Source organism: Dichotomopilus funicola (genome assembly GCF_033296635.1).
Source record: "Dichotomopilus funicola strain CBS 141.50 unplaced genomic scaffold C8A04scaffold_58, whole genome shotgun sequence".
Classification (NCBI taxonomy): Eukaryota; Fungi; Ascomycota; class Sordariomycetes; order Sordariales; family Chaetomiaceae; genus Dichotomopilus; species Dichotomopilus funicola.
The window spans coordinates 120,241-144,987 of NW_026944079.1; the positions used below are offsets into that span (position 1 = coordinate 120,241).

The following is a 24,747-nucleotide window of genomic DNA, read 5'->3' on the forward strand; positions in this document are numbered from 1 at the left end:
CCGGGAGAAGGCTATAACTTGCTGCATTATACCCAGTGGGGGAAGAAGCGGGTTTTGCGGGCATTTTCCACCGGGCGTTAATCTTGTGGGCCTATTTTCTTTCTGAGAGGGCAATTGAGATGCTCGAGCCGCCGGGCCGCGTACTCCAACCGCAAAGCCGCCGCCAGGCAAGGCCCCTCCCCCTTTTACATCATCGTTGCCTCGGCTTGCAGGATGTTTCCGAGTCTCTGGATTCTTCAAAATCAAGTTGGCGGGATGGTATTACAAATACTTTGGCATGTTTTGTCGAGTCTACAGCGAATGATTGTTTTTAGCAAGGCCAATAATGAACGGCCGACGCTCTATTAACCAAAAGTTCGGCTTTCTCATATATGCTGGTACCTGATCAGTTATTCAGACTTCACTGTCGCGATCTCGGGGTGGTGGGATGCACTGCTCGTTGTCGTATCCGGCTTTCAACATGGCCACCGCGATGATAATTTGTACGGTTTCCCTGGGCGTTACACGGCTAGCAAGAGGGGTATAACATCAATCTGGGCCAGCCTGAAAAATGACACTGACGGGAAAGGGCCTTCTTTTTTGAAGCCACGGACATCAAAGCAACCTCATGCAGAGGCCGGACGTCGCTCAGACTGATGACGCACGAGAGTGCTTGAACTTTTTAACAGAGGTAAAATGTATCAATGCCATACCTATCCTTCGCTGAAGGTTGCCTAGCTGGCGATCAGGTACCATGCAGCTATTTCTCGTGTTCGCCTCCCGTGTTTGTCTCCTCGCCGGCTTGTGACTGATGAGCCCCGCACGCTGGGCCTCAATATACTCATCTTAACACAGGTAGCTCCGGTAAGCCGTATCCAGCCGTGAGCTTTGTCCACGAAGCACCCCCTCATCGCAGTCCCGGACCTGTAGACTAGACCACAACTTGCTGACGGGGTGCTTCGACGTTGGTGTCTCGGCCCCGATGATAAGCTTCCTGTCCTTACCAAAACCAAGGCGGGGAAATTAACCCCCTCTTTCTTTGATTTGGAACGTACCAGAGCGAGGACCACGTGTTTCTTGAGTGGTAAAGTGTGTGTGTTTTATAAGTATCTAACTCAAAAATCCGCGCCCCGGTGGGGGCGCCGCAGGATACTGGTCTGGGTTTTGATGCCCAAGTCACTCGTTTCGCCATTTTCTTTCGTTTGTACCTTAAGAGTACACCATGGTAGACAAACAGCCCATGCCCATCGCCATAGTGGGCATGTCCTGCCGCTTGCCCGGGGAAGTCTCTAACCCGGGCGAGTTCTACCGTATGCTGTGTCGGAAACGCAGCGGCTGGTCCTTGGTGCCCAAAGATCGTTTCAATGCCGAGGCGTACCGTCATCCCAACCCTGACAAGAAAGGCTGCATGAACTCACAAGGCGGCTACTTCATTAAGGATGACATTTCCATGTTTGATGCCGCCTTTTTCGATATCACCAAGAAGGAGGCAGAGTCCATGGGTGAGTACTAAGTCATTTTCTGAGGGTCAGATGTAGAGAACACCAGATTCGCTGACCCTGGATCCTAGACCCTGCCCAGAGGCTTCTCCTCGAGTGCGCATATGAAGCCTTGGAGAATTCTGGGACGCCGCGAGAGGCGGTGTCAGGTAAGAATGTGGGGGTATTTGTCGGTGGGAATTACGGGGAGCATCGTGTTGGCAACCTGAGAGACCTCGACCACATTCCGAGCTTCGATGCTACCGGAAACCAAGGGGCCTTTCTTGCTGGCAGGCTAGCATACTATTTCAATTTGAAAGGCCCAACGTTTACCGTCGACACGGCCTGTTCATCCAGTATGCATGCCTTGCACTTGGCGGTCCAGAGCATTCGGGCCGGGGAATCGGAACAGGCCATTGTCGGCGCCTCGCATCTGATCACTCACCCAGACATTTGGGTGTCCATGGGCAAGCTCCGACTATTTTCCGATGCCGGCAAAACCTACGCTTTTGACGACCGTGCTAAGTCCGGATACGCCCGGGGTGAAGGCGCTGGCTGTCTGATCCTGAAGCCGCTGGACAAGGCTCAGGCCGATAACGACCACATCTTCTCGGTCATCACACATACGGGGATCAATCACAATGGCCGCACGGTGGGCATTGTCGCCCCCAGCCCGGAGGAGCAAGAGGAACTCCTGAAAAAGGTGTTTTCGGAAGCCAACGTCGACCCCCGTGATGTCGGGTTCTTCGAGGCCCACGGGACTGGAACCAAGAAGGGCGACCCTATTGAGGCTACCGCGATTCACAAGGCCGTCGGCAAGTACTTCACGGAGAAGGATCCCCTGTACATTGGGTCCGTGAAGCCAAATGTCGGCCATCTCGAGTGCGCAAGTGGCATTGTGTCGGTCATCAAGTCGGTGCTGATGCTCTACTACGGCTTCGTTCTCCCCAATGCCGACTTTCAACGGCCCAACGAGGCCATTCCATTCGAGAGTTGGATGCTGAAGGTTGCCACCGATCAAAAGCCTTGGCCTGCCAAACGCAAATACGTCTGTGTCAACAACTTCGGCTTCAGCGGATCCAACTCCACCTGCATCCTACAGGCTGCTCCCCAGACTCGGGGCCTGGAGATGGCAGAGAACGGCGCGTATAGCCCGCTCAGACTGTTTATTCTTTCGGCCAACGACGAGGCAGCACTTCGGAACTCCATCAAGAGGCTTGGGATTTGGATCGAGCAGCACGCCGAGCTGTATCAGACAACGATGCCGCGAAACCTGGCCTACACCCTCTGTCAGCGTCGGTCGCATCTTCCTTGGCGCGTGGCCGTCGTTGCGGGTATGTGCAGCGGTGTTGCTAGTGCGCTCAATAGCCACGACGCCGTCCCAGCCCGGGCGCCCACAGAGCCTCCTAGAGTGGCGTTCGTTTATACAGGCCAAGGAGCACAGTGGTTCGCTATGGGTCGGGAGCTGCTCCAGACGCACCCCGTCTTTGCAAACGCAATCCGCCGTGCGGACGATGTGCTAAGCGATATCGGTGCCGATTTCTCCGTCTTTGAGGAGTTGCTCCGTGACAAGGCGTCTTCCCGGGTTGGCCAGGCCCACATCAGCCAGCCGATCTGCAGCGCTGTCCAGCTCGCCCTGACGGACCTCTTTGCTGCGTTTGGGATCCGGCCAGCGGCTGTGACCGGCCACTCCAGCGGCGAGATAGCAGCAGCTTATGCTGCGGGTGCCTTGACTTTCGAGTCCGCCGTGGCGGCGGCGTACTACCGAGGCCAAGTCATCCTGGAGCTCAAACGAGATCACGCAGACCTCAGGGGAGCTATGATGGCTGTTGGTGCCGGAGCAGTGGACTTGCCCTCAATTTTGGAGCGGGCGAGCACCCCAACGTCCCGTGTCGTTGTCGCATGCGAGAACTCCCCCTCATCCAGCACGTTGTCGGGGGATGAAGATGCCGTCGACCGGGTTGCTGTTATATTCGACGAAGAGGGCGTCTTCAACCGCAAGCTGTTCGTGGATGTTGCTTACCACTCTCCTCACATGAAATTATTGGCCAAGTCGTACCTCAAGAGGGTCAGCCACATCGAAGCTCCGGTGAACATGGAGGATTCCCAGGTCGAGTTCTATTCCTCACTCTACGGCCGCAAGGTCAGTCTCAATGAGCTCGGACCCCAATACTGGGTGGACAACCTTACCCAGGCTGTCCGCTTCTCCACGTCGTTGAAACAGCTGTGCACCGAGTTTAACCCTGATGTTCTGGTGGAAATCGGCCCCCACGCCGCTCTCAAAGGGCCGATCATGCAGACCATCAAGACCCTCGGTCCCGCTGCGATCAAGATCTCATACCTTCCCACCCTGATTCGTGGCGAAAATGCTACGCGGACGTGCTTGGACACGGCCGGCCAGCTGTTCGTGCGCGGGTACCCTCTCGATTTCTTTGAGATCAACCACCGCCGAGAGGAAGATGAGAAGCCAGAGGTGATCCCTTCGCTGTACACCTATCCGTGGTCGAAGCAGAAGTATTGGGATGAGTCTCGCCTGAGCCAACAGCATCGTCTCAAGCCCTTTGAACGAAATGACTTGCTGGGAACAGTGGCGGACTGGTCCAGCGGTCTTGAGCCTACCTGGCGCAACATTATCCGTACCGAGGACTTGCCTTGGCTCAAAGAGTACCGGGTTCAATCGCGCATGGTGTTCCCCACGTCTGGGTTCTTGTCCATGGTCATTGAGGCTGCCGGCCAACTGGCATCCTTGAACGGACTGGAACCCCCACTCTTTGAAATCAAGAACTTTGCCGTGTCTGAGCATCTTTTCATCGAGGACGGCCAGGAATGCGAAGTCCTGTTGAATCTACGACCCCACAAGCTGTCTAGTGGCGCCCAACAGAGCTACCGTATCAGTATCACGTCGTACGAGGCCAGCAGGAGCTGGAAAAGGCATTGCACGGGGACGGTCCTGGCGATATCTCGACACCCTGAAGCTTCCCCCAGCGGCAGCCTTAGTGATGATGACCAATCCGTTCCTATGTCGCGCACTTCCTCTTCCTCCGGCTCCCAGCGCAGCTCGGCCCGGGGCATCCGGCGCCCAAGGATCAAGCCGAGTACCCAAGCGCAAGAGGAGAAGGGGCGAGATGAGGTTTACAAAATGTTCTCTGCGCGAAGCATCTCGTACCCCGCCTCATTCAAGGGCTGGTTCAACGGTTCTTTGACGAACGAGTACATGACAGCGCAATGTCAACTGCCGGACACCAAGTCTACGATGCCAATGGAGCATGAAACACCTTACAAGGTTCACCCCGTCGTCTTCGATAGCATGATCCAGGCGGCAACCATCGGCCGAGAAGCGCTACGGGGGGGTCATCTAACCACGTCAATCCCCAGTTTCATCCGCCATTTAACGGTGCAGTCGCAGTACAGCGAGCTCATGCGAAATAGGTGTGCATCGAGTGTGGTTATCGAGCCAAAAACATCGTCTGTGATGGTTGAGTTGTTTTCTAGCGTTGGAGAATCCCCCACCGACGTGACGGACGCTCTCATAACCCTCTCGGGGCTCAAGTTCAAGACCCTCGCAGCCGCACGGTCGACGCCCGTCGGGCCCCGCGAGTTATGCTACAAGGTGGATTGGATAGGGCTGCCAAAGGCGGTTCCGCAAAAGCTGGAAGACAAGTATGAGAAGGCCGCCGTCATGATTGTTCTCGGGCACCAGGACGATGCGAAGAACTCGCCTCTCGGTCAGCTATCTGCCAGGATCAGGAACGAGACAGGCGGCTCGGCGGGTATCTGCACAATTGACCAGGAGGTCGACTGGAAGGACTTCTTCGTCATCGTCTGGGAGGTGGAAAGGCCGCTACTGTGGCCCATTAACGAATCCCGTATTGAGCAGGTCAAGAATCTGCTGACCCAGTGCCGCGGTGTCATGTGGGTGACACAAGGGGCCAATTTCGATCCAACGACGCCCAATTCCAACCTGGCCCTCGGTATGATTCGTACCGCGCGTTCGGAGATGAACGCAATCGCATCCACCTTGGACCTGTCCTCAGAGTCCGGCTTGACGAACACGCAGAAGGCCCAGCTGATCCGAGACGCTTTCGTCGTTTCGGTTTTGTCTGGCAATGACGATGGAGAGATGGAGTTCGCTGAGGATTGTGGGAGGCTCATAGTCCCACGGATTCACCGCGACTTGTCGATGGACACAGAGGTACACCGCGCTCTTGGGTTGGCCGCTCCGTACCCCCAGCTTTTCCACCAACGGGGGCGCCACCTTCAAATCGCGCGAGATATCGACTCCACATGCCAGGACGAGCTGTACTTTGACGAGACTCCGAGTGGACGACTCGAGGACGATGAGGTTGAGATTCTGATCGCCGCGAGTGTTGTGTCACGAGACGATGTTACCTCTGGTGGCGGCGATGAATCGGGAGTTGTTTTCCGCAGCTGTGCTGGGACAGTGACGCGGGTGGGACGTGCAGTGGATAATATCCATAGTGGGGACAGAGTCTGTGGTCTAACTGCGGCCTCCTTCGGAACACACGCCCGAGCACGTTGTACGAGTGTCGCTATCATCCCAGACAACGTGCGTATCGAGATCGCGGCGTGTATTCCGGGGCCAACCCTGGCTGCCTACTACGCCCTGGCCAAGGTTGCCAATGTCCAGCCGGGTGAGCGCGTTTTGGTGCAGCTCTCAGGCCCGACCGGGCTTGCGGCGCTCCCCGTAGTACAGTATCTTGGGGGTACCATCTATGTCTTGGTCATGAACGACCAAGAAAAAGCAATGGCGGAGCGCGTCGGGGTACTGCCTGAGGAGATACTTGATGGGCGGAGCATTTATCTGCGGCAGGAGCTGGAGGAACTCACTCAAGGCCACGGCATGGACGTGGTCCTGGCGCTTTCTTCCCAGGATACGACAGTTGCTTGGGGATGTGTTGCTGACTTTGGACGGTTCGTCCATATCAAGACTCCCGGGCTAGACAAGAGGACCCGGCCCGAGCTGGGTACTAACGCCACGTTCTCGTCGCTCAACATGCTCAGCATTGCGGCACATCGGCCCAGGGCGATGGGTGAGACGCTGAAGATGGTTGCCGAGAAGGTATCGAGCGGGGAGTTGCGACCCCCACCGGTCATCAGCGTGGTCCGCCCCCCAACCCTTAGCCAGGGCTTACGGGCAGTGCGTGATGGTGCCGTCGAACCGGTGGTAGCCTACGTTGACGAAGAAGGAGAAGACTACGTGAAGGTGAGTTATAATTAGAGACAGCCCTAGGAACTGAAAGAACGGGAAGAGCTGATAGAACGTCCGCCATTAGGTTACTCATGAGCTCCCAGGGCCAATTTTCAACCGTAGAGGGACCCACATGATCGTTGGTGGAACAGGAGGGCTTGGTCTTTCGATAGCCAGGTACATGTTGGAACACGGAGCTACCACTATCTTGTTGCTCTCGAGAAGTGGTCGTACCGACGAGAACCAGGGGCTGTTGGATCTGCAGCACAAGGCCTCGGAGCAGGATGGGGCGCGTGTCATCACTATGAAGTGCGATGTGACCGACGAAATGGAGTTCAAGAAGATCTTTGAGGAATGCCAAAAAACCTTACCCCACATTTGTGGCATCATCCACGCCGCGATGGTTCTCAGGGTAAGTAGTAGCACTGCCTATTCCTTGGGAGTTGCTTGCTTGGAGCGTTATCATCAGCTAATAGCGTGTAGGACGGGCTTATCGAAGACATGTCGCACGATGACTATCAGGAAGTCATCCGGCCCAAGGTTCGTGGCGCGACCAACATCCACAACGTGTTGATCCAGTCCAAGGCAAGTTTGGACTATTTCGTGGCCTTGTCCTCGGCAGCAGGCATCCTGGGGAGCCGCGGTCAAGCCGCCTACGCTGCGGCGAACACGTTTCTGGATTCGCTTATGCACCTCCGTGCGAGCAAAGGCTTCCCTGGAGTGTCCCTCGACTTGACAGCGGTCACGGGTGCTGGATACCTGACCGGGAATGCAGAACGGCAGAAAGATATTCTCCGAAATTTCGGCCACGAGACTGTCGATGAAAAGGAGGCCCTCGCATTGGTTGGAGTGGCAGTCTGCGGGATTGCGAACCCCCAATGTTTGACTGGAATGAAGTTGCATCTTGGAAAAGACGGCGAGTGGCCCTACTACGCCAGCGACGCCCGGTTCATTGACCTCAAGGCCGAGTGTCTTGCGGAGGCCGAACGGGAGGGCGTGGCTCCAAAGCAGGCGATCTCCACGGGGACCGCGTTCCGATCCGCCAAGTCCGATGAGGAGGCTATCGGCATCGCGGCACAGGGTATCGTGGAGAAATTGTCTGAGGTTCTAACCATCGCGGCTGAAGATCTCGACGTGGCGAGGAACATCACATCGTACGGGCTAGATTCTCTTACTGCGATCGAGTTGCGTAATTGGATTGCCAAAGAGCTTCGAGCCAACCTGCAGATTCTGGAGCTGTTGTCGAGCGGCACGATCAGTGACTTGGCAGCTCTGATTGTGCAGAAGACCCGAACGGCATAAAAGTTGAGGCCGATTGTATCGCCCATGCGTCATGAGTTTTAATCTTCTCTTTTTTCTTTCGACACGGGGCGACTCACTGTTTTGAAATGTTTTTATCGTGTTATCTCGCAACTTGGGCAAGGAAGCTATGGGGAATACGACATCTGGTTTAGACGAGAGATAAACAACCCGCATCGAGTTCACCATGACACAATTGAGCCACATGTGACAGTCACACAACGTGTGGGAGTAGATATTCCATGATGGCGAGGCCGGTAACACTTAAGGTTGCGCTGGTACTCCGTCAGGGTTGAGAATTCTGCAGGAGAAGGTTGCTTCGTTGCCAAAGGGAGAAAGTTACAGAGGTCCGGGAGCATGCTGAGGCGATGTGCCCGGAGAACGCCCCGCCAGCAGGGACCAATTGGTGGGACCCACCATCAAACCACTGCACAGTGAACAGGAGACAGCCCCGCCTCACGAGGTGCCCGTGGTCACTCCCCACCATGAGACGGGACAGGTCGGGTGGTAGCTGGTTGCACACCTACCCTCCGCGTTCAACAGCACAAATCAAACGGGCAAGCAGAAGCGGGCTTTATGGCACTTTGGTGATCATCGGACCCAAGCTGTTGCAAAGGTTCGTCAAAAATTCTGTTTCAGTGTCACAGCCCCGGCGGACCTAGCTGGCGATTGGCTCTGGGGGGGTTGCTTGCGTGTTGGGCGACGTCACCAGCCTCTGGTTGGGCCGGCCTTGGAGACAAGGAAAAGGGAGAAGAAGCCAACGGAATGCTACCGTTGGGGGTTTGATGGGGTTTGCCGCCACACATCTGATTTGATCTCGTGGATTTGTCGACCAACGGCAGTGAATCCATTCCAGAAAAAGGTTGCATGCAGCACGCGGTGATCATCCGGCATTTCCCTTCTCAAGTTCATCTCCCCGGAACCCCGACCGAACGCCCGAGAAGTCGGCATCGGGTACCTAGCGAGAGCCTCCAGAGCCACTCTCTCTGCCCAAAAACCATATTCGCTCGACTTGCTAAGCACGTACCGCTGTAGGCGGAACTTCTTCTGGACATCCCGGGATGGCGGAAACACCGCACCCTGAAGCAAGGTCGCTCTCAACGATCAACGATATCGCAGCCAACCCCCCTCAATACCCGCACCACCCGGGAGCCCGCGAGTCCTTAACATTATACATCTCCCGTGTACCCGGGACAACCGGTCGGTGCCTATTTGGTCAACCATGTCGCAATTCGTACCTAAGCTAATTCTTCTCAGATATTATCTTAACCACTTCGCGGCCGCAAAAGAAGAACGTCACCGGCGAAGATGTTAACAACTCACTGTACTATATACGCCTGGATCCCCCGGATGAAGGTCCCGTCGCCAGTCCGCCCTGGCGGGATGACGGTGCCGTCCCTCGATCTAGTAGCGACAGTATCAGGGGGGCGATTCCGAGAAAGCCGCTGCCCGCACAGTTAATCCCTGAGCCCGAAACAACCGACCGTTTTATGGCCGGCAACACCGCACATCCATTACCGCCTTCCCCGGCCGCTTGCTCGCCTGTGGATGTTGTAACCCATCTTCCGGCCCCTCCAACATTACAGCATCCCATAACAGACACCCAAGTCCAAGGCTACCGAGAAAACCCAATGTTTCGAAAGGGAAGATCAGACGCTTTCCAAGAAACACCGGGACAGCTTCCTGGACCCGTTCCAACCGCTGCCCCGATACACAGAAAACCGTTGGGCGCTACGCCGTCAACCGCAGCGGTAATACCACCGTCAGCGGCACCCTATTCGCATGATGCAGGCAACATATCCGGGGCCAATGCTGCACAACCTCGCCCAGCGACGCCTACAAAGGCGGATGCATCCAACGCGAGGGTGGCTTCGCCAGGCTACTCTTCGCGGCAGCAGGGTATAGTTGCATCACCTGGGAAGGTGGGAGGTCGGCCTTCTTCGGTGTTGTTCTCACTCACCATAATCCGAAGAGATCCAACGTCGGGTTCCCAATGCAATGTCGGCCGTATCACGTCATTCCAGACCAATGTCCCGACCCCGGAACACGCTGAACCGTCGCTTGACCCCAACAACATGGGGAACCTCCTCGCACAAGCGCAGAAGATCAATGTTCGGCTTGACACATCCGGCTACGCAAAATACCGCGACATGCCCAGCAAAGCAGACATAGAGGCGGCCAAGCCGCCCCCGGCAGGGTATTCGTTTGCACAACAGATAATGAAGGCCGGCCATGTAGAACTTGGGGAAGCATCCGTGAAAACCCCGCCTCTGAATCCGTCTCGGCAAGTTGCAGGAGTTGGCTTCACGCGCGACGTTGTTATGACCTACGGCGCGAGCTTTTCGTCAAACTTCAAGAAGGCGTTCCAACGAAAAGATCCGCCAGTATCTGGGGGCCTCGCCGCAGAGGCAGGACTTGGGCCGCCCGAAATTCTCACTTCGCCCACACCTCAGCACGCACGCCATGGTAGCGCTTCGACGATCGGATCGGTCGACTCGGTCGACGGCAAACAAAGGGCGCTGTTGACCGCCACCGCCGCTCCGGGTATGAGGCCGAAGGGTTATGCGTTTTTGAGCCCGTGGGATGGGAGATGCGAATTTCGGACGAGCGCCGACGGGCGAAGCCTCAAGTGCCGACACATACTAGACAATGCGAACACCAAAATCGACCCCAGCGAACTTGCGAATAGCATCCGTGATGCTCATGCGATGGGCCGTTCGCGCGGCGACGAGTTGACCTCTGCTTTGGTAGGCGCAAAGCCGGTCAGTGAATTACGATTTAGCTTGCCCCATGGAAACTCCCACCGGAAGAATCTGTCTGGCCAGTTCGGGAAATTGCTGCAACCAAGGCGGTTAGGCAGCGACGACGATTATGGCGACGACGAAGGCTACAGTCCCGGGGATGCTCCCGGTCCGATGGATCTGAGTTTGGGAAGGGAGCACGCGGGTGGGGGCGCAAGGGGCAAGCGGGCTAAGCTGGGGAAATTGATAATTCACGATGAGGGACTGAAGATGCTGGATTTGGTGGTGGCAGCGAATGTTGGGGTTTGGTGGAACAGTTGGGGCCGGATGATGCAAAGCGAGGATTTGTAGTTAAACAAACGGAACCCATGCTTGCCATGTCAATTGTTTGGCACTTTGGCACTCTTGGCACTGTAGTGGCCGATCACGTGATTTACATGTCCCACTCGATGGCCCTCCCCAATCAGGACCCATGAAATGTAATCGAGTTCACCAAATCCCAGGCCGGGTGCGAGCTTCAAGCTTCAAGACTACGTCAAGAGTCGCCGCCGGGCTAACTTCCAGAGTCGCCTTCTCCTCCTCGACTCCCTTTTCGCCGACGTAAACGCGATTGACCCGACCGAATTGGCGCGCCCGGTAACGCCGTCACATACCCCGACGCTCCGCAACTTGGGAATTTGCGCGAAAACCTCAAGATCAATCAACCCCTTGCGCCATTACAAGCTCCCCCCCGACATTGAGGAGACGAAGGAGCGACCCCGTCGGCACGATGATTGCGCCTTCAACCGTGTCGTTGGCCGCGCGCCAGCTTTCTTTGGCTCGCGGACCTGTCGCCATCTTTCGCACCATCCCTTCCCAGGTGCTCGTGGCGAGGAGGGGTTATGCAACACCATCGGGTCCGCCCCCCAAGAACTTCCGCCTTAAGCCGCCCGTTGCGTGGGATCAGGAAAAGGAGAGCACATTCAACCGAGTCGGTAAATATTTCCTTTTGACGGAGATGTTCCGAGGCATGTACGTGCTGCTAGAGCAGTTCTTCCGGCCGCCGTAAGTATTTTAAGTCCTGCCCTGGTCGCTGGTACTTGCGCTAACGTGGTATTTCCCAGGTACACGATCTACTACCCCTTCGAAAAGGTGCGTTAACGAGCCGAACCCGCCGGCAACTATGGTGTTTCCTTGAGAGTGCTGGGATAGCGGACACCCTTGACAACATGGGGATTGACTTGCATGGTCTTGAGATTGCTTTTGCTCGGTTGTAACTGACGGCATAACAGGGCCCCATTTCCCCTCGGTTTAGAGGTGAGCACGCCTTGCGGCGGTATCCTTCTGGCGAGGAAAGGTGCATCGCTTGCAAGCTTTGCGAGGCCATTTGCCCTGCGCAGGCCATCACTATCGAAGCCGAGGAGCGTGCAGATGGCTCCAGGAGGACGACTCGCTACGATATCGATATGACGAAGTGCATCTATTGTGGTTTCTGCCAAGAATCATGTCCCGTAGATGCTATTGTTGAGTCCCCCAACGCAGAATATGCGACGGAGACCCGGGAAGAACTCCTCTACAACAAGGGTATAGTCCAGTCATCACAACTTGAAGCTTTCTACTCCTTACTAACCCTCCTGCCAGAGAAACTCTTGTCCAACGGCGACAAGTGGGAGCCTGAACTGGCGGCAGCAATTAGGGCCGACGCTCCGTACAGATAAGAGGTAACCTTGCATCATGTTGCGCGTCCTCATTGGGTCGCCGTGGAAAAAGTGGTTGTAGACGAAACTTGTACATATTGTTGCCTGCAAACCGAACACTAATTTGTTCCTTGCTACCATCCTTTTGCCACCAACTCGTTGTTTCAAGTTCCCCCAGATATTCCACGCACTCTACATGACGGTTATGCCAGACAAGCTTGGCCTTGAACCGCAACTTCAACTTGGAGCAGGAGTGGAGTACCGAGCATGAACCTGTAACCCCACCTGGAACGCCCCGCTCTCTGCCTTATCACGTGGTCATGCACGAGCCACCAAAGCTTGCGTCCTTGTCCCGCCGAAGCTTCCCAATGCGTATCGAGAAATTTATCATCGAAGCAGCAGCGTTCACACCAACCCCGCCCACGACCTCACACCAAGTCGGACCAATTACGAATTCCACAGCGATTGTGTTTTCGATATTCCGACTGAACCGACAGGATGCTCCGGACCGCTATTCTCCGCTCCGCCGCCGCGGCAACACGGGTCGCCGTTCGCCCGGTTCCCCAAATCGCGAGCAGGGTGACCATCGCCCCGGTTATGCGAACCACATCATTTGCGCCCAAGGCGGTCGCCTGGCAAGGAATCCGGTGCTACGCCGCCGGCGGCTCCCTCGACAAGGAGGAGGTCTACGAGCGTATCAGGCAATTGTTGGCCGCATTTGACAAGGTACGTGAGGTTGTGGCGCTGCTGGACCTGTGGAATTTTGGATGTGGACCGGGGTTTCTACGCATTGTCTATTCTGACTTGCGCCCTGGTTATTCCGGTCTCCTTCTCAACATGACCCATCGAGTTGTGCAGATATGTGACAGAGCTAACCTTTCTCGCCTTAGGTCAACGATCCCAAGAACGTGAGCCGCAACCCACCCCCCAACACCCCTACACTCTAGATCGTGGTCTTCTCACGCCATTTCTTCCTGATTAGATTAAAGAAACCGCTCACTTTTCCAATGACCTGGGGCTGGATAGCTTAGATACGGTGGAGGTTGTTATGGCCATCGAGGAGGTGCGATTCCCCCTTCTACCTTTACCGCTAGCGGTGTGCAACTTGGGACCTGGCTGACAACAATTGCTGGTACAGGAGTTTAGCATCGAAATTCCTGACAAGGACGCCGACAACATTCACAGCAGTTAGTACTTGCCGCATTTCCACGTATTGCATTCTTAGTTGCTAATCAGTGTGCACCCAAACAGTTGACAAAGCTGTCGAGTACATCCTCAGCCAGCCAGACGCATACTAGATTTCTTTGCATTCTTCCTGTACCATATAAACACCATGCCCATATGCAACATACAACCCCCCTTTAGTCTGCGAGAAGATATTTAAGCCGGAGGTGGCTGTATTTCGTCTCTTGGGTTCCACACTTCGCTCGCCCTCCAAGGCTATGAAAAACGTACACTCTACCCCACCAATAACGGGCAGCCGCGCCGGTTACACCCCATTCTCTGGTGGGTTTTAGGGGGGGCTCGGAACTAAGTGTGCCTTCCTCATCGTACTTAACGGATCGGATTCAGGTCCAACCCCAAAGTCCGAACCGAATGTAGCGACAATCCGTAAAGTGTGGATGTTCGCTGCCACTGGGCGGCCAAACCTTCTTGTCGGAACAGTGACCGTCTTACCTCGGCTGTACAGCCCGATGAAATTGACCGGTCGGCTCTCCTCAAAACCGGCCGAGTGCCAGACACTTCATATTATCTACCGAATTCTATGACCCAGAAGTTGCAAGAAGAGATCCGGACCGTGCGATAGAGTCTGTTACACCGGACGGAGTATTAGCCCTGTGCTTTCACGGCACTCGTTCTATAAGCGACGTCAGAGAAACACATTAGGCATATCCACAGCACAGTCCGATCCGTACAAGAATCATGTTAGCAGACCTGAAACGCCCCCACATTGTCTATAAGGTACAAAATTATCCCAACAACCCTGCCACTCGAAGAGACAGACCACACAATCCAGCATCGCTGACAAACCGAGATTTAACGCCTTTTGTGAACTTGAACGCCAAAGCAGATATGTTCAGGACCGTGCTCGCCTTATCGCTGTGCTTCTAAACGTTTAGGACTTGCTCGTGCGCTCCGTCTGGCTCGTACCCATTATCAGCCTTCTCCAACCCCCGCACTTCTTGTGTACATGTCGACCGCCCCATGTTCCTCATTGGGCAATACTTCAACGTCCAGCGGCAGTTTCGGCGGTATTGCTGACAGCACTCTTGCCGCCGTTTGAGGTTGTGGCACCGACTCTATTTGTCGCGGCCACATTCGCGTAGCTCCAAGTGGTACTCAGAGGACTAGTTGCACCGGGATTCCCGCCCGAAATACGTTTCCGGACCCGAGATTGCGCTTCTTCTTCTTCCTCCATCCTGAAAACGAATGCAGAATCTTCTTCGTCAATCGGGGTAGTGAAACGGCCGGTAACCGTGGGACCAATGGAGCCGCTGCTAATGTGCCTGTCCAAGGCCCGTTCACGTTCCCGTTCCTTGCCAATTATCCCAGATCCGCTTGGCTTGTGGCTTCGTACGGCCGCCGGGAGAGGATGTGGGGCAGCTCCCCCGGGGCCGCTCTCGGCCAAACGGGTTTCCCGGAGCTGACGGGTGAGGGCAGAAACCGATTCGCTCCCCGCATCCGCTGAAAACCCTTCCGAGTGTTCCGGCGTGAAAGCGGACGCAAGGCTGGAATTCCGCAGCGGGCTGCCCACATGCCCGAACGCTGATACATGTTTCATCGAGCGAGTAGAAACCCCATCTAATTCATCTTCTTTCTGGCGTTGGAAGAGGGGACCCCATCGGCTTGGACTGGCACCGAGCGGGCTACCAAACTTCGTCGACCCTATTGGGAGGGATTCGGCTCCCGATTCCGCCGTATCCGTCATTCGCACCGTACTGGTCGACCCCCTTCTCGCTTTTTCCGCTGGCGTCAGGACCTCGTTCGCCAGAGCCCCCGGTACGTAGTCTTCCTCAAACATAAACTCTGGTTCCCAGTCCCGGTCAATTTTCGGGACGCTGCTGCTGATTAGGCGCGGTTTCGCGTACCGCATTGCGCTACTGTGCATGAGCCGTTTCCCGAAATACTCCTCGCCTCCCAACACGGAGCCCAGATTCGCAGAACCGACAGGGGGGCTACTGCCGAATCCAGCGGCGTCACCTATGCCAACCCCAGAAGGGGATAAATGTTCGTTATTTCCAAACGCGGATGTATGCAAGAGCTTCAGGGTCTCTGATGTGCGGGCGTCTCGCGCGGAATGGAGTGATGGAGATGGGGATTCGAGGCCAAATTTGGAAGGCACCGATGCGGGCCAAGGTCCGTACCGTGCAGCCATCGAAATGCCGTTGCTGTCAAATGATGCAGGCAGAGGAGCGTCCATCACTGAAAGACCTTTGGCGTTGGCTGGGGAGAGACCCAGCCCGAGCCGGTTTGTATCCTCATCGCGTGGCGACCCATACACAGAAGCCGGGTTCGAGCTGTAAGTGGTGTCGATCGTCGGCAAACCACCTTCCATTATCTGGTGTCCATACGCCTCATCCGGACCACCAAATTGACTTGAGGTTGTGTAGGGCGGTAGTTGGTCCGCCCGCAGAAACGAGTTTGTCAGCGCGCTGTTCGATGGTTGGTGATACGTTGTCGGGCTGACGCGGGTCCCGAGCGCCACGCCCGGCGGCGCTCCGATCGTCACACCGTTTTTCCCGTAGTTGATGCGGCGGCCGTCGGGTAGCACGTGGATATTGGCGCATTTCGGACCAAACTTGCAATTTCCCTGTGGCGCAGAGTATGAAGAGTCAGTAGGATAAGCGATGAAGGGCTCGGCCAAGGTCGGCAACGCTTGATGTCACGACAAGGCTAAGCTGGGGTAAATTCCGGGCACAAACCTTCGCAAAATACTTGCAAACTGTCTCCGACGCTGTGCTCAAGTCATGGCTGAATGGACACGCATTTCCCGCCTGGCAAGCTCCTTGACGAAAGAATTTGCAAGGGACATGAGCAGTGTCTAGTAGAAGAGAGAAGCACCCATGTTAGCACAGAAATGTTCTCGCCTACCTCTTCGCCAGGCTAGCACTCCATTAACGCATGGTTCCACGCGAGGCTGAGGAGGTTGAAGACCTTCCGAGGTCCGAGTCGAGCGACTTACTCGGTGGGCTTCGTGGCCCGTCGAACCGTGCGGCGGGCATCGCGCCCATAGCAGCGGCTGGGTGGCCGGCTTGTTGTGGAATATTAAGGCTACCGCTGCGTACATGGCGATGCTCGTTTGGGTGAGAGGTTGCCATCGTTGCGATTCCACTCGGAAAGGGCGGAGCGTGTGAGAAGTTGTTGCTTGTTCCGCAGACGAAGGATGGTTTTGGACCAGTCGCTGAGGAGGGGCGGGCCGATGCGCAAGGCTGATTGATGAGGGGCAGCGGGGTCACTGAAGTGCGCGCTCCGGGTACCCCTAATTATCGGGGGTTTTGGATGGTTTTGATGCATAACAGGTCCCTACAAGCCAGGACCCAACGGAGGTCGGGATTACACCTAGGGTGGAAACTGGCCCGGCTTCCAGATCGACCATCCATCTCACCCTGCGTCTTGTTTTCGCGTCATCCATACCCGTTGATAAAGCCATCAGACCGAGCGAGGCGGTTATCAACGCCGAGTCGGGTGACAATCGGAACGCCGGGTCCCGTGCAGAACCCTGAGTAATGTGGAATCGGAGGAAAGGATGGAGGTTGCAAAGGGTGGGATGCATGAATAACGCCCACTACATGTACAGGGCTGATCCAATGAGCAGCGCAAGAGACGTGAAACCGCAAGCGGCGAACGGCACACCGTCCTGGCCAAATGATCCATGTCAGCATTCACGCTAATTAAGGTATAGTTAGTTATCTGGGTTGCTCCAGCTTACGTGAACGTTGGAATCGACGGCCTCTTGGTCGCCACAACGTGGGCAAGATTTACACTCCTTGCGCGAGTTACACCCAAATGTCACTCGTGATCGTCTGACGAGCTGCTCATTCTCATCCATCCGAGGTGGTGGGTGCCTGGGGAAACAGGGTTCCCCACTGGGTGGCCTGTGACTTTCAGCCGGCGGGCTGTGTGGCGGGAGAGACACATCCTCCTGCAGGAAGGTGGGGGGCCTCCACGGGTAATTGAATACAGCCCCGATAATAACATCACCACGGCAGGCCTCGGTTCGCTGCTGCCCTGCAGCGTGTGACCACACTTCCTGGCTGGAAAGCAGTGTACATACAGTACCGAGGCTCATCAGATCATATACCCAATTAACCCCTGGCCAAGCGTGGGGAAAGCACAGGAGTTTAGGTTTTGCAACCCCAGCCGGGCCGGACACGCCACTTGGCGTCCGAAGGTGGTTGCCCCCGATGTCAGATGAGGAGCGGAGTTTGACACACGCGTGACGGCGCAAAACAAATTACTGCCTCCGATGTACCAAATCCAAAATTGTCCCATTGTCAGGAAATGTACCGAGGTCCAAGCACTTCCTGCCTGGATGATAATTGTACAATGAAGCCAGGTGATGCCAAGGTTTCGTGTCAACTTGTACCATGCCCAACCTTCACTCAATTACCGAACTACCGGTTCTGATAAATACCTCGATGTAACTTCGCGGTTGCTGAAAATAATGGTGCTTAAGACTATGAGATTGTGGTATGTAATGTCAATGGCGTTGTCAAAGTTCATTGTCTGTCGATAACTATCCAATTAATTGTTATAATCATGTCAATAATTAGCCATTAACTACTGCAATTCGTATTAAATCTTCAGGTTATATCGTCAAAAGTCGCTACTCAAGATTGAACTGTTCTGTTAACTATGAACATGTCAACAATAAAAGTGTCGTCTGCTGTTAGCTAAAGTTTCTTAAATTGACTTACATCAACTTACAAACATGATGTTCAACTATGATGTTAGGTAGCTGGACGGTGCCATGATTCTATTTACCCTGCGAGGGACGATTTTCATGAACAGGTCGTCCGGATTTACGGGACAAGAAACCGCCCTAAACCGAGGATCGATCATCGGTGTACTCCTTGTTGATCTAGATGTCAGATGCCGCCCTTTTGTGCCACACGGGCGAGCGCAAGGGTACCAACTTGTAGTCTTGTACTATTTCCATCTGCTTTGCCATACTAGCCAGATAATAACCGGAGCGTTGCGATGAGTGAGTACCCTAGCCCACAGACATCAGTGAACCCTGTAATTAACACCTAGAACGTTGTATACAACGAGACACCGTCCGGTTATGAGGCAAAGGTGATGACGCCTTGGCATATGCGTGACCCTTAATAGAAAGAATGTCTGGAATGAATGTTGATGATGGCTGAAGACAAACGCCTAGGGGTTAAGTTTAGGTAGCGTCCTACGAAGGATGGGAAAAAGGACACATAATTAGTTGAAAAAATGTGGCTGTAAGTTTACTGGAGAATACAATGAATGGATTTTAGACCCCACGATCTAAAGGCTTCGTTTGTCGTTGGCAATGCTGGACCAAGTCCGTTTTGATTCACCCCGTGTCTATGATGCGCCGATGGTAATGTTCCAAGCTAGAAATGCCCCAACCATTGTTCCAACCAACGTCGCGGCCATCCGCTCATGCCAGACCATGCAAAAATATATCCCAAGCGCCTTCGCCGCTACGCCGCCCAGAATGCCCATCCATGCGACAAAAAAACCTGTTTCAAACCACGCTTTTCTCAGACTCTCTTTGCGCGCCCGCTCTCCACTGGCTCGCATGGTCGTTCCCCATCCATCCGCACCCATCGTCAACATGCTCCAAAGGTGCACTGCAGGGAGGGGAACATAATAAAACAGGATGCTTGGGGCAACCCATAAAAGTCCCTTTCCTGTGAGACGATCTGGATTTCTCAAGAAGTTGTACACAAACCCGACGAGCACCCGAAAGAGAAGATCGCTGGCGGAGAAGACGATGAGCTGTTGAGAAGTGAAGAAGTACCATATGATGGCGATGGCACCAATGGCAGGACCGAATTCGCGCTTCGCCATTCCGTAAAAGAGAAGCGGGTGGCTGGTGGCGTAGACACGGGGATGGAGCAGCGATTCAATATGTGTCGCTCTCGCCCACCGAACTTGCTGCTTGAGCCATCTTGCCATTGTGGTTGGCGTGTCTGTCGCGGTGAGAACGTCGGACGCGAAAATAACCTTCCAGCCTCGGAGGAGCAGATTCGTCGTGAGGTGGCGATCCTCGTTCACGATCATGCGTTTGCCTAGAGCTTTTTGCAAGTACCACGGGACCAAGATTTCCGGAAGAGCAGCTAAACGGAACGCGGTGCTGGGGCCACTTTGGCAATCGCTTGTTCCGGTGCAGGCCGGAGTTGATCGGGTGAGATACAGTTCACCCCAGTACACAGCAGATGCGAGTTTCGTGATGGTGGTCTCTTGCGAGTTATGAATCACAAGTCCGGAGCTTGCCCCCCCGGCATTAGGATCGTGGGCGATGGTATTGATGGTGCGCTCCAGCGAGTCGGGAAAGACGATGGTGTCCGAATCGGACGACCAGAGGAACTCCACGCCCAATATGTCCGCAATGACGAGAGAGAAGATGTATGCGGTAAACATGATCCCTTTCTTGTGCATGTGCCGTTGCTTGAGACACAGGTGGCGGACTCCGCCTGGTGCCCCGATCCCGAGATTGTGTTGGACTAAGATGCTTTTGGCCAACTCAACGCAATACTGCATCGCGATGGCGTCGGCTTCCGCACCGTCCAGGGGCTCATCTTGGCGGCGCATTTGAGCCAGAGCCTGCGATCGAACTCTCTCAGCAATCGGCCCAAAGGGTTCAGGGATTTGGATCACCGCCGAACGCTCAGGGTAAGTCTACACCGGAAGTATCGTGTTAGGGTTTGAGATGGAAACTGAGGTGGGAATGTGTGATTTCGTGCCTTCTTGAAAACTTTGACCATGTCCTGGTCCTCTTCTTCATCTCCATCAATTCCTGCCAGCAAAAATACGCACGCCTTGGAGGTCTTGTAACTCTCAAGGGCCCGGGCATACAACGCTGGGTCTTCGCGCCATCCGACAACTGCCGCCAGACATTTCAGCTTGGCCGAGGTCGGTCGTTTCTCGATGTCAGGGATGTGGTGTTCCTTCTCCGTGCTCCCTTCGAAGTCGTGCTCAGAGAAGCCGAGGTATCGGCCGTGGAAGGCTGACCGACGCCCCTCGATCACATAGCGGTTGAATTCTGTTAGGGCGATCGTGATGACGATATCTAGAGTAACCGGGTACCGGCTGTGCGCGGTCGTTAGATAGTAGAGCGGGATCGCCAGAGCACAGCCGATCACGTTGATGATCTGGCGAGAGATCGGAACACAGCGGCCCCTGAACCCGGCATAGCCCCGGTGATCGGCGTCCCGACCGAACGGTTTGTCGTCAAGGAACATCACCCGGATTGGCGTGTTTTTGTGTAACGGCGAGGAGAACCAGGAAAACACGGCCAGGCACGCTGCGAATCTCACGATGGTTTGGAATCATTCTATTTGTGCTCCGAGGGGGGGTCCGTTCTCCCCACGCGATGCCTGGTACCCCCATTTTCGCGGGCCGTATAGAGCAGAGCTCGTGTGAAATAAAGCTAGGCATCTCCGCCACAATCCATGCATCTGAGAAAAGTGTTTTGAGCCGCGACAACGGTTTGATTCTTGATTGGGCAGTGATCTGCACAGCCCCTGAGCGGGAAGCATCGGAAATTTCGCTGAAAAGAATTTCGTCAGACGGCCTCATCGTATTTCACTCGGCATCTCCGTTTAAACCCACAGGCCTAGGCGCGAACACCGCGATTGATTGGGTCCTTGTCAACACGCTGGGTGGTGCATGGATCGTGTGCAAAATGAAGAGGATCTAGGCCTTGGCGCGCTAGGTGAGCAAGGCGAGTCAATGGAACGACGACCGAGCCGGGAACCCGAAAAAAAACCCTGGCCGCCGAAGAGGGCGGCCGAAGGCAGCGGGCGAGATCTTGTGGGCGAAAGGGGCTGAATGGGACCGGACAGGCTAGCCCCTGCATTCGGGACCGAAGGTAGAAGAAGAAGGAGCGGAAGCTCGCTTTTGACGATCGAGGATGAACAACTTGCAGTTTGTTTTTGCAGTTTGTTTTCCGTTTGCCCCCCCCCCCCTCAAAGTTCACCAAAACTCAAATTCAGAGGCGGTTGAGCTTCCAATTTGCTTTTTGGGCGGCCTTGCCATCATGGTTGTCACCTACAAAAACAATCGGCTTGTGCCAGCAATTATTATCACCATTTGTTTTTGGGTGATATACTATCTCATTGATCCCGATGTTAACAATCTGGGGGATTCGGTAGCCGGATGGGAGTTTAGCCAGGACCCAGAACGGACAACAGCACCACCACCACTCCGGATTCCGACAGATCCAGCGGCCGATCTGATTCCAGCGGGACAAGATTCGCCGTTTCCCGTGGCTTCCGGCGGAAACACTCAGGGCGTCCGATTTGAGACGTATGGGAATCTCTCAGCAACTGACGTCTTGCTCATCGTGAAGACGGGTAGCACATCGATGTGGAAGCGTTTGCTTGTGCATTTGACAACAACACTCTCCCCAGACCGCATCCCGTCTCAAAACACGGTCGTTTACTCGGATTCGCCAGAGAGTATCGGCAACGTACACATCATCGACGCGTTGGCAAATATTACCGACGTCACGAAGGCGCTGCCTGATTTTGATATTTACCGCCACAACCCGGAGTATGCCGCCCACAATGTTTACGTGGAAGCGGCGGGCGTGGATGGCGACAACTACGGTCCACCGGGGGGTTGGATCGTTGACAAGTACAAGTTTATCCCCTTGCTGCAACATGCCGGGAACAACTGGCCCCAAGCCAAGTGGTACATCTACATGGAGGACGATGCCTACCTGTTTCTTCCTAGCGTCCTGCGCTACTTATCTGCATTTGCGTGGCAGAAGCCGCATTACCTCGGGAGTTATGCCGCCAAGTCGGACATTGTGTTTGCGCATGGCGGCGCTGGCTTTGCCCTTTCCCGAGGCGCGTGGGAGAAGAGCTTTGGAGAGAACCCGTCGTTGTCTGAAGACTACGAAGCGTACACGGCCGCCCACTGCTGCGGCGACCAGGTGCTCGGCCATGCGCTGAACAAGAACGGTGTGCGTTTTGGGGAAAACGACGGTGACGAGAAGTTTACCTGGGGCTTCAACCCTGTGGTACATTGGAGGTTCGGTTTTAGCAGGTGGAATTGGTGCAGCCCGCTCATGTCCTGGCACAAGGTCCATAATCGGGATGTAGCCCGGTACTTTGACTTTGAGAAGTCTTGGGATTTTACGGTAAGCCATTGCCTCTCACTCCATTGTTTTCATCCGTTTGATGCTAAGCAGCAGATAGAAACCCCTCCTTCATCGTGACTTCTTTTTGGCGATGGTGGCCCCAAACCTGCAAGAGCGGGCCGAGTGGTGGGACAATCAGTCAGGCTTGTTTTCGGTCACGTCGGCGAATCAAGCCGCTCCTCCTACACCGCAAGAGGAGAATTATGACGTCTCGTTGTGGAAAGCCGCGTGGGTGTCAGAAGATGCTTGCGAAGCGGCCTGCCGGTCCTGGACGGCTTGTGTCCAATGGAGCTACGTGGAGGACTTGTGCAACATGGACGACAAGCTGATGATGGGGCAGGGATATGCCCCCGCAATGTCGGAAAGGAAAACAGCACTGAGGAGAACAAGCGGCTGGTTGAAGCAGAGGTTGGACAGTTGGCATTGTGAATGAAATGACCTTGATGATTTTCTCGTTCTGTCTCCCATCTAGCATACTAAGTGTTAATTAATCACAGCGGAAACGTGACACGTTGACCCTGTGAGTGAATTCAGTCAGAAACGCCCACGTCTGGGGTATGCTTAACTTCCCGGGTCTCGTTCCGGCTAAGAAGCGAGCTAGGTACAACGAAATCACTATTAACTTCCGGATGCCTTGGCGCCGCTCAGTTAATTGTATGATTCAACATTGACTCCCAAGTTTCGGCTGGGCGACCCGCACCCTATTCAGCTGACTACCTATCTGAAGTTTATTTGCTGCCTATGCCAACCAGCTCAAAGAACTCCTTCCTTAGTATCTCATCGTTCGCGAAGGAACCTAAAACTGAGCTCGTGACGGTCATGGCCGTCGATTTCTCGACACCTCGCATGGCCATACAAAGGTGGGTAGATTCCATTACCACGGCCACCCCTCTGGGGCTCACCACATCCATCACGGCTTTGGCCACTTGCTTGGTCAGACGCTCTTGTATCTGAAGACGCCGACTGAACATCTCGGCAATCCGCGGCAGTTTCGAAAGCCCGATGACAACGCGATTTGGTACATATGCGATGTGCATCCTCCCCAGGAACGGCACCAGATGATGCTCACACATGCTGAAGATTTCAATGTCCTTAACAATCACCATCTCGTGATGATTCTCGTCAAAAACAGCATCATTGACGATATCTCCGATGACTTGCGTGTAACCTTTCGTGAAATGCATCAGGGCTTTTGCGTATCTCCGGGGTGTTTCGACAAGTCCGGCTCGGTCCGGGTTTTCGCCGACACATTCTAGTATGATGCGAACCGCCTCGCAGATTTTGTTGAACCGTTCTTCTTGATCATGGCCAGCTAAAAATAGTTTAGTGATAGGTGATTTAAAAAGCTGCGGGGGTCACGCGACCAAACTGCTTACAAGAGCTCGATGACTTTGCTGCTCCGGTATGTGGAACGGCGGCAACCGGGTTGACTGGCGACTCCATTATCGCGACTGTAAGAGTCCTGCTTAGAGAATGCTTTAGAATTGATTTCCCTTGCTTCTCGGATATGAGTGACATGAGCCCTTCGACTTACTGTTTGAATGGGCTGGCTGCGAGTTAGAGTGGGCGATGGCTGCCGCTGACCAAACTAAAGAGAAGCCGATGCTTGAGATTGAATCAAGACAAGAGCCAAGTCGGGATGAGTCCGTATTTGACGAGCTCGCACATTTCTGGTCGTGTTTAGCAGGTGAAGAACGTGACCATCCTCAAACAATATCGCGTTTGTACGGTTGGCCTCGGTACGTCTGTCTCTGCACGTTGTCGATGCCGGAATCCGTGGCTACCTAGTTTTAATTGAGCGTATTACCTCGTATTCCTTTGGAAATCTAGCAGCTACCCGGAGACGTGAAGCAAACATTTCACACACCTCACCGTGCGTAAATTTTGATAAAGTTACATTTTGTCCAAGGTCAAGATGCCAAACTCAACCACGACCACACCACCAGCACGACCACCAACACAATCAAGTCGTTGTTTCTTCGAACAACAGTGACCCTCAACTTCCATTCGCAATACCACA

General features: G+C 54.6%; 7 protein-coding genes across 7 annotated transcripts; 4 read left to right on the forward strand and 3 right to left on the reverse strand.

Moving 5' to 3' along the window:
• Nucleotides 1-1,201: 1,201 nt before the first annotated feature.
• On the forward strand, nt 1,202-7,968 carry C8A04DRAFT_30970 (polyketide synthase; the record flags this gene model as incomplete). Its single annotated transcript, XM_062781589.1, has 4 exons — nt 1,202-1,481; nt 1,550-6,681; nt 6,752-7,078; nt 7,150-7,968. The coding sequence occupies 4 exons, from the start codon at nt 1,202-1,204 to the stop codon at nt 7,966-7,968; spliced, it is 6,558 nt and encodes a 2,185-aa protein (XP_062634842.1).
• A 1,058-nt stretch (nt 7,969-9,026) lies between these two features.
• Nucleotides 9,027-12,403, forward strand: C8A04DRAFT_39082 (oxidoreductase-like protein; the record flags this gene model as incomplete). The annotated part of the gene is made up of 6 exons (XM_062784455.1): nt 9,027-9,165; nt 9,223-10,988; nt 11,515-11,750; nt 11,810-11,837; nt 11,978-12,269; nt 12,327-12,403. The coding sequence occupies 6 exons, from the start codon at nt 9,027-9,029 to the stop codon at nt 12,401-12,403; spliced, it is 2,538 nt and encodes an 845-aa protein (XP_062634843.1).
• A 477-nt stretch (nt 12,404-12,880) lies between these two features.
• Nucleotides 12,881-13,680, forward strand: C8A04DRAFT_14047 (acyl carrier protein-like protein; the record flags this gene model as incomplete). Its single annotated transcript, XM_062777945.1, has 5 exons — nt 12,881-13,108; nt 13,273-13,290; nt 13,365-13,445; nt 13,521-13,569; nt 13,634-13,680. 5 exons carry the CDS (start codon nt 12,881-12,883, stop codon nt 13,678-13,680), a joined length of 423 nt encoding a protein of 140 aa, XP_062634844.1.
• A 929-nt stretch (nt 13,681-14,609) lies between these two features.
• Nucleotides 14,610-16,701, reverse strand: C8A04DRAFT_14040 (uncharacterized protein; the record flags this gene model as incomplete). Its single annotated transcript, XM_062777943.1, has 3 exons — nt 14,610-16,193; nt 16,306-16,424; nt 16,566-16,701. 3 exons carry the CDS (start codon nt 16,699-16,701, stop codon nt 14,610-14,612), a joined length of 1,839 nt encoding a protein of 612 aa, XP_062634845.1.
• A 2,239-nt stretch (nt 16,702-18,940) lies between these two features.
• C8A04DRAFT_39085 (uncharacterized protein) lies at nt 18,941-20,823 on the reverse strand (the record flags this gene model as incomplete). Its single annotated transcript, XM_062784456.1, has 2 exons — nt 18,941-20,260; nt 20,326-20,823. 2 exons carry the CDS (start codon nt 20,821-20,823, stop codon nt 18,941-18,943), a joined length of 1,818 nt encoding a protein of 605 aa, XP_062634846.1.
• A 797-nt stretch (nt 20,824-21,620) lies between these two features.
• Nucleotides 21,621-23,160, forward strand: C8A04DRAFT_30976 (uncharacterized protein; the record flags this gene model as incomplete). Its single annotated transcript, XM_062781590.1, has 2 exons — nt 21,621-22,727; nt 22,786-23,160. 2 exons carry the CDS (start codon nt 21,621-21,623, stop codon nt 23,158-23,160), a joined length of 1,482 nt encoding a protein of 493 aa, XP_062634847.1.
• A 295-nt stretch (nt 23,161-23,455) lies between these two features.
• Nucleotides 23,456-24,170, reverse strand: C8A04DRAFT_30977 (uncharacterized protein; the record flags this gene model as incomplete). Its single annotated transcript, XM_062781591.1, has 2 exons — nt 23,456-24,039; nt 24,104-24,170. The coding sequence occupies 2 exons, from the start codon at nt 24,168-24,170 to the stop codon at nt 23,456-23,458; spliced, it is 651 nt and encodes a 216-aa protein (XP_062634848.1).
• Nucleotides 24,171-24,747: the final 577 nt, after the last annotated feature.